Raw genomic sequence first — 13452 nt, forward strand, 5'->3', positions numbered from 1 at the left:
TGAACTCCACAAGTCTTAAAGTGGCCAAGGTTGAAGAGTCCTGATTTAAAGCTTATTAAGTTCCACTGCTTCCTTTGCGATCTTCGTTTAACGCAGGGGTGTCCAACCTTTCACCTTCCCTGGGCCACATTAGAAGATGAAAATTTGGTTTGGGCCGCACATAAAATAAAATAACAGTAACGATACCTGATCATCCAAAAAAACCATAGAAAACATAGTTAACATATTAAATTTATTTGGAAATGAAGTTAGTGAGATGTTTGACATTGTTTCTCAGCCACCAATGCAGAACTTTCCATAATTTCATTGGAAACATTGTTTCTCAACCACCAATGCAGAACTTTCCATAATTTCCATAATATTTGCTTCGATGGAACTTGTTGCAATTCTCAGTGAGTGCTCAAGGTGCTCATCAGATATTTTGGCTCTGACGGCGCCTGCCTTTTCTGTTGCTGCTTGGTGTGGCACTCGCCTCGCCCCGCCTCGCGCCTGTCTCTCCTCCTCCTCCTCCTCGCTGGCTCGTCCTCTTGCACGAAGGTTGGGGTGGGCACTGGGCCGCATTACGAGGTGACCTGGGCTGCATGCGGCCCCTGGGCCGCGGGTTGGACAAGCCTGGTTTAACGCAAAACTGTTCCCAATGTACTAGGATGCTTTTCAAAATCCTCTCTGCTGATACCCACCCCTCCTCCAGGAACAGAACTCAGCAAGCAGGTGTGCTCCTCTCCCTCTTCCCTTCCCTGCTTCCTTCTCATTTACTCTGCTGCAGCTCTTTATTTATAATGTGTTTAACACGCATTAGGCTCTGTTAATATTGTGCTAGACACCGTATTACTAAAATCAAACAATTGCCTACCAACTGCTAATAGTCAAGCAGAATTAAATTGTTTTCAACCAATCTGTCAGGCACAGGCGGGATGTTTTAATACTAAACAGTGAGCCCACGTAATGTTAAGATGAAACAAGACAGATGAACAGCCGTGAGAACTGTGAGGAAATGTGCACACAACCAGGGGTGAAATGCTACCAGTTCGGCCCGGTTCATTTAAACCGGTAGCAAAAAAAAAAAAAAAAGCTCCGCCGATCAGCTAAGAGGATAAAGAAGAGAAAAGCGCAGGAGTGGCCCTCCCACCCACCGCTGCGCTTTTCTCTTCTTTATCCTCTCAGCTGATTGGTGCGGCACAGCCGCAGCTGGTGTTTGGAAAGCTGCATGCACGCACACGTTAGGTGTGCGCATGTGTGAAGTGCGCGATCACTGAACCGCTAAGGAAACTGGTAGAATCCCACCACTGCACACAATCCCTCTTGGTTGCAGCCGTTCCTGTCGCTGGGAAGCCTCCTCCAAGATAAGGAATGATGGCTTATTTCCTTAGTAGCAGTTAAATGCAACCATAGTTCTCTCCTCGAAGTCCAGGGTTCCCTCTTGATTAGGTAAAAAGCTCTTGGGTGCCCTATCTACTCCATAGGGGTCCAACTTGTGGCGTCATGTTGCTGTCACATGTTTTAGGATGTATTTTTTCCCTTCGCGGAGCTGGGTTGGGCGTGGCCTGCGCGTGACGCATCTGGCCCGCGGCCTGCCAGTTTGACACTCCTGATCTACTCCAAAACTAGGAATTGTGTGTATTTGTCAATCGCATGATCCTGCAACAGTTGCAAGCCCATGCTGGCTGCCAAGTGCCCAAATTTAGAACATGTGACGGTGGGGACGCTGCAACAGTCGTAAGTATGAGGACTAGCTGTAAGTCACATTTTTCAGCATCGTCATAACGTCCAATACTTGTTAAACAAACACTTATTAAGTCGGAGGACTAACTGTACCTAAGCCACAGTTCTCTTCTTTAACCTGATTCAGATGAGATAAATGAGCAGCATGGAAGAACGACTGCTCTCTAGTAGAAGATGTTCTGTAGTACTATATGACTGAGATAATATGCCCCCAAAGTTGAAAATACTAAAAATAAAAAGCCACATAAATATTATTTTATTCGTGACCAAAACAAGGCCCAAACACCAGTTTTCCCAAAAAAGCACAAACCACCCCAGGCAGACCAGAGGGAAGAGATAAACCTTCTTAAAACTACAATTAACATAATATTCGCAGCTAGATTTATCAACTTTCTTGAGGTAAACCAAACAATCCAAAAAGAGAGGGGGAAAAAAGCTTTTATGTTTTCCAGAACTTTTAACAAGCAAAATGGCAATTCAGGCAAACCCTGGCCTGATTTTCATCTCTGCGCCTAGTATAAGCCCTACCCCCAAAATAAGCCCAACTCAAAAAATGTAGCGTAAGGCTCACTGCCTTGCAAGCACAGGTAATCCTCGAAATACAACATTCCTTTAGTGCCCGCTTGAAGTTACAATGGCACTGAAAAAAGTGACTTATGACCGTTTTTCACACTTAAGACCTCTGCAGCATCCCCATGGTCACATGATCCAAATTTAGAGACTTGGAAACTGGTATGTATTTATGATGATTGCAGTGTCCTGGGGACGTCCTATGATTATCTTTTGTGGCCTTCTGACAAGCAAAGGTAATGGGGAAATCAGATTCACTTAACAACCATGTTACTAATTTAACAACTGCAGTAATTCACTTAACAACTATGGAAAGAAGGGTCATAAAATGGGGAAGAACTCGCTTAATAATTGTCTTGTTTAGCAACAGAAAGTTGGGGTTAATTGTGGTCATACATTCAAGGACAACCTGCATCACATACATTATCATTCTGGGACAATAGAATAATGAAGCTGTGAAAAGGACATACACAATGCTTCGCAGGGTAATTTTCTGCAGAGCTACTCAGCAATAAATCCTCACTGAGTTCAGAAGCTCACTTCCAAGTAGGTGTGGATAAAACTGCCGTTTTAACCTCTCTAGGTCTGTAATAACACCACCTATATGCTACCCAACTCTAGATGGCTCACAACAATCATTTCAATCAAATCAACTGAACGTAAAACATAAACATGAAAGATGGGAGGACAAAAATGGCTTTGAACTTGAAGGAAAATAACTTTTCAACCCCAGGTTCAAAAAAATCTCAACATGCTGCAAAACATAGTATTGCTTCAATAGAAGAGATTACTTATAGTTCAGGGTTCAACTGGGGGGTCCTTGTTGCTCTTGGAGCTTGATGGTTTCCTTCCAGATGTTTCATTTCCAAACTAAGTAAATATCATCGGTGCACTGATGAGAATACCTACTTTGGTTTCTTGAAAGTATGACTTTTCCCCAAAACAACTCCTAGCCCGATTTTCAGGCCTGCGCCTAATATAAGCCCTACCCAAAAAATAAGCCCCGCCCACCGTCTGGTTGTATGAGGTGGGGCGAGGCGCAGACATAAAAATCAAGATAGAGCAGGGGAGTGGAGCTCCAGGTCTTACTTTGGGGGGATGTCTTACCTTAGGACCACTGCAACGATGTTTCCCATGCCCTGATATCTGTCGTGCCTCTGCCTGACTTCTGCAGCCACTTGTGGCCATTTGTGACTAAATGCCATGTGGCTCATCGTGCTAGTACCACCGCTCACTTGTGCAATGACACAACATGACATGCAGCCTCCTGCCACGAGCAGTGACACCGGAGTAATGAGCCATGTGGTGTCCTGCCACGAGTGGTGGCACCACCACGAGTCACGTAGCGTCTGGCCGCAAACAGCCGTGAGTGGCCACAGAAATTGGGCAGCAGCGCGACAGGTGTCAAGGCATGGGAGGCGTGGTTGCATTGATCCTTAGGTAAGTGGGTAAGACATCCTCCCAAACTAAGACCTGGTGCTTATTTTGGGGTCAAAAAGAAAATAAGGGTCTTATTTTCAAGGAAACATGGTAATTGGGAAATGAAATATCTGCAAGAAAACCACCAAGCTCCAGGAGCAATAAGGACCCCAGACTACTGTTTGTGAAACATCATCTAGCTTTTTATAATACCTTATACCAGTGATGGCTAACCTATGACACACGTGTCACTCGTGACACGCCAAGGCACTTTGACTGACACGCCTGTTGGTGTGGGGAAAACCTGCACATTTAGAGGCTGCCTGTGCTCTGCTCCAATCCCTGCTCCCTGCTTGTTGCGTGGAGGCGTGGTGTCACCGCTGCCGCAAGATCTTTGCAGCAGAGAACCAGTTTTAACCGCCATAAACTGAGGTTTGTCAGTTTCATTACCTCAGGAACGCTACAGGAGGAAAGGAGATCCATGAGGTTCACAGCCCTGTAAGGTGGCCTTCCGATCCCCACATCCTGCACCTGCAGCCCTGAGACCAGGGAGACAAGTTTCACAGCCCTGTGTGATCACCCCAGCCCAGTCCGTCATAAACCAAATTATTGATGTTTCTTGAAGTGACACACGACCCGAGGAAGGCTACACTTTTTCCCGATTTTCGACACACCAAGCTGAAAAGGTTAGCCATCACTGCCTTATACCTTTAAAAATCTCTCCTAAAAAGCAATGAAACTCTTCTTTCAAGAGAAAAGAAATAATTGCCACTTTTGAAGCAGAACAAAATGCATTTGGCATAAAACTGTACAAAATATTCCGAACTCAAAACAATTCAACCTGGAAATAAGGTGAAGTGGGGTGGGTTATTCTGACTTCACTGGATGTTTTTAAAACTTTAAATGGCCTTGTTTCAAACTCCAAATAGTTTCAGTGAGGCTAATGTGCATTTATTGATTTTATACAGCATACAATTATAGGGAAAAGCCTAACTGATGGGGTTATTAGAAACAGAGATTTTGGAGAAAGAAATCTAAATCCACTGTTTATAGTCCTCAAGATACATGTGAGCAGAATCGGAAAAACCTGAAATCAAGCAAACGGTGTGCAAGAAATTCTCATTGACAAGCAGTAAAATTCCAGCATAATTTTGGAGAATGTTTTTTAAAATGTCTCCTGTATTTCCCCGTAAACTATTTGACTCCATAATGCTCTGTGAAATCTATCCATTTTCACCTCCATCCCTACAAGACAAGTTATTTTCTAGAGGAAAAACAATATAGGATATACCGGCAGTCATCAACTTACAATCATTTGTTTTAATGAAGTTATCACGACATGTAAAAAGTGATTTATGGTTGGTCCTCATGCTTATAACTAATCCTCACATTTACGACCACCACAGCATCTCTGTGGTTATGTGATCAAAATGTGTGCACTTGACAATTGGCATGCATTTATGACAGTCACAGCATCAGAGTCACTTGAGGTAAGATGGGGAGGGGGCTATAAATTTTATAAATAAACGATCGATCAATCAATAAGATCACCATTTGCAACCTTCTAAGGGGCTCCCAGCATCAAAGCCACCTTGAGGTAAGATGGGCAGCCTATACATTTTATAAATATATGAGTGAATAAAAGAATGAATGAACAAATAAATAAGATCACCATTTGCAATCTTCCTAAGGAGCTCCCAACAAGCAAAGTCAATGGGGAAAGCTAGATTCACTTAACAATTGCATGATTCGCTTAATGACCATGGGAATTTGTTTAACAACCACAGCAAAGTCATAAAATTTGGTGCAACTCACTGAATGACTGCATTTTTTAGTGACAGAAATTCTGATCCCAATTACGGTCTTAAGTCGAGGACCATTTGCACATGGTTTTTTCCTTGCCTAATGGCATCTTGGGACATGAAACTCTTTGTTCACCATGGCAAACATTGATTATTTTTTAAAAAAATATCTATGCTAGGCCCCAAAACTGAAGATGTGAATTCCCCCACATACCAAATGATCTTACCTGTGTGGCTAAGTTTTCCCCAGGTCACCGTACTCAGGTAATAGTTTAAAGCAGCACCGGGGTCCTGTTTGGTAATTGCATCAGAGACCAGGATGGTGTTGTTCAAATCGATGTGCAAAATCAGCTTGCGCTTCTTAGAACTCAAGACGGGCCCCGGAAGAAGTCTAGAGGGAATAGTGGTGGCTCCCAAGAGCTCGCAGGCTATTTCGTCTTTGTCTTGCATCCTTTCGGGAGACCGATTGTGTGGCGCTTCTTCGCAGCCGACCATCTCCACTTGCTCCCCTGGACGTCTGAGGCTGTTCTCACTGATGTTCATCCCAGAAAGAGAACTTTTTCTTTTCCTCTTGCTGGTACTGTTGGAGATAGGCTTCGCATCTACTAGTCCAACCGTCACCTCATCACCTAATGGCATCTGCTCAGGTCTGTAAGTGCCTCTGAGGGAAAAATTATCTTTCTCCGTCCAATGGTCAGAGGGATTTCTGTCCCTCAAATCCTGTAGGTCATGCTGGGCTGCGATAAATTAGAAAAAAAAAAAAGATGAGATGTTGCTTCCAGATCAAGTGTGGAATGAGTATTATTATTATTATTAACATACAAACTACCGCATCTTTATCTTATACAGAGTAGTGATGCAGTTTGGATTCGAAAAGAATAGATTATGGAGACGCTCACACAGCCTCTCTGGGTATCTCCTTAAAGCAGCTGCTGCATCCTTTTTGGGCTCAGATAACAACAGATAATCAGAGTTGGAAGGGACCTTGTAGGTCATCTAGTCCAACCCCGAGACCCTATACCATTTCTGATAGATGGCAGTCCAATCTCTTCTTGAAAGTCTCAAGTGATGACGCTCCCTCAACTTGTGAAGGCAAGGTGTTCCATTGGTTGATTGTTCTCACTGTCAGAAAGTTTCTCCTTATTTCCAGGTTAAATCTTTCCTTGTTCATTTTCCATCCATTATTCCTTGTCTGGCTTATAGGTGCTTTATCCCTTCCTCTCTGTGGCAGCCCTTCAAATATTGGAAGACCGCTATCATGCCCCCCCTGGTCCTTCACTATACTAGCCAAGCCCAGTTCTCGCAAACGTTCTTCATATGTTTTAGTCTCCAGTCCCCTAATCATCCTGGTTGCTCTTCTCTGTACTTTTTCTAGACTTTCAACATCTTTTTTATAATGTGGTGACCAAAACTGGATGCAGTACTCTCAGTGTGGTCTTACTAAGGCTTAATAGAGTGGTATTAGTACCTCCCTTGATCTTGATTGTATCCCTCTGCTAATACAGTAATCCAGCCTCCTAATCATCCTGGTTGCTTTTCAGCAATAGTAGCACAAACTTGGAAGAACGTTCATTTAATATAAGGAGTTGCTGAAAGAGGATATAAACATACCTAGGTGCCAAAAAAACCTTGCCTTCAAATCCAATACCCTGCATAGCTCTAATTTATATTCATTGACTTGGGTTTCAAAATCCAGTCTCACTCAGGTAGTCACAGTCATTACATAGAGGCTTGGCAACCTGTAACTTCACGGAATTGAAATTTGGTCTATGAAGGAAAATTGGATTGAGTAGACAATTGAACTGTTCTTTTTCCTTTATTTAGACAGTTGCTACTTTTCCCTAGCCTAGTGTCCAAAGGAGTAGAGGTGACATAATAGCAGTGTTCCAATATTTGAGGAGCTGCCACAAAGAAGAGGGAATCAAGCGATTCTCCAAAGCACTTGAAGGCAAGAAACAATGGATGGAAACTAATCGAGGAGAGAAGCAACCTGAAATTAAGGAGAAATTTCCTACCAGTGAGAACAGTCAACCAGTGGAACAGCTTTCCTTCAGAAGTTGTGGATTCTCCATCACTGGAAGCTTTTAGGAAGAGACTGGACAGCTATTGGTCTGAAATGGTATGGGATCTCCTGCTTAAGCAGAAGGTTGGATTAGATAACTTCCAATGTCCCTTCCGACTCTCTTATCCTGTTACTATCATCGTTCTCTTGAGATTAATCTAAAACACTACATTTAATTTAGCCAAGGCAGGAAGTAAGGTTCCAGTTCCTGACGTACCTTGATGATCTAGGAATTGCCACTAAAGAGCAGTCTTTGCCAAATGGATGCGGTCCAGCTCTGTTAGACTTCAGATTTTGTTATCCCCATCCTAAGGAAATCACTGCTGTAAATATAGCGTAAGCCATTAACAGGGTGTGTATGTGGGAGTGTGGGCGGTGTTTTTTTTTTTTTTAAAGAGGATTAGTCATTGCCAGATCCATGCAAATTAGAATCAGCTCTATAACTCATGACAATTTAATATGGAAGCTCAGCATTCGTAGGACATCCTATGAATGTCACAATCCCTTCTCACATGTATTTCTCATCACGGCTTACATCACCTTACTTCTCATCTTCCCAAGAGAAAACCAAGTCAAGTTGTAACTTGGACTCTTGGAATCAGAATATCTCAAAAGACAAACCCTGAGAAGTTCTTAACTTCCCAGTGAAACAATATACAGTTAGTCCTTGACTTACCACAGTTTGTCTAGTGACCGTTCAAAGTTTACAGCGGCACTGAAAAATGTGACTTACGGCCATTTTTCACACTTACAACCCTTGCAGCATCCCCGTGATCATGTGATCAGAATTCAGATGCTTGGCCACTGCTTCGTATTTATGACCGTCGCTGGGGCTCAAGGTCACGTGATTTCCTTTTGTGACCTTCTAACCAGCAAAGTCATGCGCGCGCGACCCCCCCCCACGCCCTGCATGTCTTTGCGCATACGCACACATCTCCTTTGCACTCCCACCCCTGGGCATGTGCACCACATACCCGACAATCAGCTGTTGGGTGGGCGGCGCACATGCATGTGCAGTAGACCTGCTCTGAGCAAGGGCTTGCGTGCCATCTCTGGCACACCTGCCATTGGTTCGCCATCATGGGCCTAGTCAGTGGCATCAAATAATATAATCCCATACCAACTTGGAGACATCATCTCTAAAGTAAGAATGGCCGCAATTCTATTGGCCTATTTTTAAGGTTTTAAAAACCTAGCTGTCTTCTAGGAGTCTGGAGTGCTGAATTTCTCTTTTTGGGGCTTTAGTGTTAACTATATGGTTTGCTATTTCAGCTGCTGTGTATATTTATTTTGGATATTATTGTTTTAAATGTTTTTATTGTTTTAGTTGTGCTTATTATTTTGAAATTGTAACCTGCCCAGAGTCAAACAAACTGGCTTGTAGCAGTTTTTTAACAACAACAAAAACCCTGACCTAAACATATGTAGAGAGTCAGTTTGGTGTAGAGCAGGGGTCCCCAACCTCCAGGCCACGGACCGTTCGGACCCGGGCCCCACAAGCGATGGGCTTGTTATTTCTCCACTTGTGCAACTGGTGGCCACTCATGCTCGCTCAAGAAGCCCCATTTGTGTGAATGCCACTCGTGCCTGCATCTGCCACTTACACAGAACAATCCCCTCTCCACACCCCTGCCGGGCCACTAAGCTGGAAAAGTTTGGGACCACTGGTGCTAGAATACAGGAGCCTATGAGTTCTAATCCTGCCCTAGGCACCAAGCCACTTTGGGGGCCAGTTCCTCTCTCTCAACCTTAGGGAAAAGAGGCAATTCACTTCCAAAAATCTTGGCAAGAAAACTGCATGGATTTGTCCAGGCACTCGATACAGGTAGTATTTGACTTGCAAGTTTGTTTGGTGACAGGACGGGAAAAGTGACTTATCTGACCATTTTTCACATGACCGTAACAGCATCCCCAAGGTCATGTGATCAAAATCCAGACACTTGGCTACTAACTCATACTTATGATGGTGGCAGTGCTCCAGGGATCATTTGATCACCTTTTGGGATCTTCTAACAAGCAAAGTCAAATGGGAAGCCAGATTCACTTAACCATCCTCTTACCAATTTAGCAAGTGCAGTGATTCACTTAACAATGGTGGCAAGGAAGGTCATAAAACGGGACAAAACTCAACTGTCTCCCTTAGCCACAGAAATTTGGGGCTCCATTGTGGCCGTAAGTCGAGGATCACCTCTACTGACTGGAAAGCACAAAACAAAGCTTATCCTGAAGGCAATAACCACAAGCCCCACTTCCTAGGGAAGGATGCTTCTTGAACATGCCTCATAAAAAGGAGCCTCGCAAGGCAAATCGCCGGCGATTCCCTCCACGCAATGCCCGAAACAGACCCTTCCTCTCGTTTTCCACCGGTCAGCCTTTACAAGAGATGCTGGTCGTCATAACTTTGAATTTCTCACCCGATCTGCTCGCACCCTTTACCTTTACTCAGCACACGGGAGAAAAACCTATTACTGCACAAAGCGGCGTGGTCAATCTCTGAGTGGAGTGTTATACAAGGAGTTTAGCATACACTCACAACACTAAGCACGAAGAGGGGTGCAAACACTATCTCATTTAAAAAATAAAAAAGTAAAAACCCCACCCCGGGGAGGGGGAGGAAAAAGAGACCACCAGAAGATCCCCGGTGCCCATTGACCTTCCATGTATACTGCGGGGAGGATCCTTGGGGTTCAAGCTTCTGCTTTTGCTTGCTCCCTTTTCTTTCCTACCCCAACAAGAGTTGAGACCCAGCTCGCCCTGTGACCGGAGAAAACAACCCCTTCTAAGTCCCGCATGTAAGCTTACCAAATTCCCGACACCCGGCTTCTCATTTCCTCTCCGGCACTCTTTCCCAGGCACAAAAGTAATTGTTTAACTCTGGTTCCTAGAAAGTCCCCTATTTCGAAGCCCACCAATGTAGCGCCCTCTCTTGACCGGAGGAGGGTGTTTGCTCTCTTTGAGTCTCTTCGATTGGCAAACCTACATTAAGCGCCATAATCTTCGCTTTCCCAAAGGTCCTTTTTTCAGGAAGCAACTATTATTTATTATAAATAAGCAATAACAAAAACAGGATAAAAATAGTAGTGGTGCTCCTGGTTCCTGTCGACTGCAATTCTTCTCTGGAAATCCATTCCTGTTCCAACACCATTCAAAGGCTGGTTATCCCAAATTGTATAGCTAAAAGTCTTGGGGAAAATGTATATTGTTATGGACTTACCCACCAAGCCAGGGTCTCATACTCGAGCAGTGGATTGGACTAGAAAGACCTCCAAGGTCCCTTCCACCTCTGTTATTCTGTTAAAATCGATTAGAGTCATCTACCAGGTCATAGTTGTCCCCAAAGGTGCTTTTTCAGGAGGCAATTGGATTTTCTTGTATTTTCTTTGAAGATGTTTTGCTTCTCTTCCAAGAAACTTCTTCAGCTAAACAGCTACAAGTGCTTCAACGACCCTCTAAAAGGATGCAAATGGCCAGCTTTCTGCAAGGAATATAAATCCTTCCATTCCCCACCATCCAGTCAGAGCTGAATTTCTTCAGCTCTGAGAAGCAAAACATCTTCAAAGGAAAAACAAAGTCCAGTTGCCTCTTGAAAAAGCACTTTTATTGTGGGAAAAACAGGAGGAGGAGGAGGAGGAAGTATTGCTGTTTGGCTCCTTGAGTTATTTATAAATAATAATAAAGACAGGTTAAAAATAGCATACTCTGCTATCATTGCTGGGTCCAGCCATTAGATACGGATTGGGAAAACTTTTCATTCCCTTGGCTTCAGTCTTCTCTCCTGCTGACAACTGGGTGAGACTGCCCTCCTAAGCGACATTTGCCCACTCTGTATACAATTTGGGTTGAAAGGAGGATTTCCTTCCAACCCAAATTGTAGGCAGGCAAAGCACGGGGAGAAAACTTCTCTCTCTCTTTCTTAACTCCCTTTTGGCTTCTGAAGCTGACTGCCCAGGGGTGGGCTTCAAACATTTTAGCAAAGGGTTCTCTGTCTGGTTGCTGGATGGGTGTGGCCATGGTGGGTGTAGCCTAGTCTGGCCCTTGCACAGTGGGGGAGGGGGGTGTTTTTGCCCCCGCCCCCCCCCCCGCAGGCTCCAGAGGTTTTCCTCAAGCCTCCAGGAGGGCGAAAACAGCCTCCCCGGGCTCCAGAGGCTCTCTGGAAGCCAGAAACAGGCTCATTTCCGGCCTTCCTGAACTTCCGTGAGGCCCATTTTTCGCCATCCCCGAGTCTTTGCGCACACCCTGCACTTACTTGCATCCAAAACAGGCCATGTGGGGACTCCCGGGAGGGGAGGGGTGGGAGGGACAAGCCAGGAGTGGGATTTGGGGGTTCTCCGAATTGCACAGAATCTTAGCTAGGGGCTCTCCCCTGCAAACCCCCAGCAGCCCACCCCTGTCTACCTCACCATAAATCAAACTCCTTTCTGTCTTTTTTCTCAGGTCATCTTTATGTCTAACTTTAAAATCTCTGGCTCCTTTTTTTTTTACTTCTCAGGTTTACTTGTTCAAATTTTGTTTCTTCTCCTCTATGAGTGACTTCCCCAACACACACACACACACACACACACACACACACACACACACACACACACACACCCCAAAAGACTCCAGTTCAGATTTCCTTGCAGGCTCCCTGCCTTTTGGAGCCTTTTCATCTCATCCCCTGATCTTTGTCCCTCTTTGCTTTGATCTGCCCTGGAGTATTTACGATGCCTTCACTTCCTAACCCCCCACTTATTTCCTTGTTCTTTGTGACAACTGCCTATTTGCAGAAACTGTGCTCATTTCCTCAATTTGGTCACAACCCTTGAGTAAATTAAGTACGCTTTTGTTCAAGTTGCTCCTTGCACATTGAAAATCAATTCGTCATGGATAAAATTCTAGCCAAAGTTATATCTTGATGTACTAATTTTCTTTCTTGGGGGAAAAAGAATCTAAGAACTCAGATTATAAATCTAATTTACAGATCAATAAATGTAAGGGTCAATTCCAAAACAATTCCCCTTTGTGCAGTCTGATGAGATGTGGTCTATTCTGTTCCTTTATAATTTCCTTATTTCGTTCTGTTTACACCAGCCATGAGATATCCCAAGATTTGCACATCCCCAGTGCATCCAGTTTGCAGAATTCTAAGATGTGGATGGAAATATATAACATCTTGAAGGCACCAGTTAGAGGAAAGTAGCTTAGATCTACCATCTGTCAGAAGTAGGAAGAACCCATTGTTTCTTACTATCAAAATTAGAAGCCACACTACTGCAAGCAATAATAATACTGCATGCATGATAACTCAGTGCATCTTTTCTGCTTTCTGCACAGAGGTGGATTTGAAGCTGTACAGATGCAGATAGATAACTCAACAAGACGTCCATAACAAATTACATTTATTGGTTCATCAGGTATCCTCATAACTCATGTTTGTGACGAAGTTCTTCTTTAATGACCAATCCTTTGTATATCTGCCTTGTAGTAAAAGATGGTTATCTCCAAACCATCTTGTAGCAATAGAAAGAAGCTGCCATGAGTTAGAGAGTTCAGGCAAAAGTGAGGAAAACCTCCCCCACCCTTCGAGGGTCAATTTAGTGACCAATCAAGATTGCAAATGTGACCATGAACTACATTTCCCAGGATACCTTTAACTACATTTACCAAGATGCATTCCCTTAAGGGGACAGCTCATAATTCCTAAGTAACTATCCAATTCTAATAGACTGGCTGGGACAGCAGAGCATTACTTGATACAGTATAATTTAGGTAATACAGGTAGTCCTCAACTTACAACCACAACTGAGCCCAGAATGTACATTGCTAAGTGAGAAATTTGTTAAATTAATTTTGTCCCATTTTATGACTTTTCTTGCCACAGTTGTTAAGTGAATCACT

General features: G+C 43.8%; 1 protein-coding gene and 1 long non-coding RNA gene across 3 annotated transcripts in view; one reads left to right on the forward strand and one right to left on the reverse strand.

The window, feature by feature from the left end:
- The window catches only part of LOC113447632 (uncharacterized), a 29463-nt gene extending 19013 nt beyond the window's left edge, over positions 1-10450 (reverse strand). The window contains exons 1-2 of one of the 2 annotated variants that reach the window (XM_026717930.2): positions 10378-10450; positions 5741-6250 (exon numbers count right to left, since the gene is read on the reverse strand). In XM_026717930.2, coding sequence (XP_026573715.2) covers positions 5741-6152 — 412 coding nt within the window. In that variant the 5' untranslated portion in view covers positions 6153-6250; positions 10378-10450. Of the gene's footprint in view, positions 1-5740; positions 6251-7792; positions 7872-10377 lie in introns of those variants that run through there. The other variant, XM_087923504.1, reaches the window with a different exon arrangement.
- LOC148126807 (uncharacterized) overlaps positions 1-13452 on the forward strand; it is an 80827-nt gene that overhangs the window by 300 nt on the left and 67075 nt on the right. The window lies entirely within an intron of this gene.

The sequence above is a fragment of the Pseudonaja textilis genome, chromosome 2, assembly GCF_049901715.1.
Source record: "Pseudonaja textilis isolate UNSWEBS1 chromosome 2, rPseTex1.2, whole genome shotgun sequence".
Lineage (NCBI taxonomy): Eukaryota > Metazoa > Chordata > Lepidosauria > Squamata > Elapidae > Pseudonaja > Pseudonaja textilis.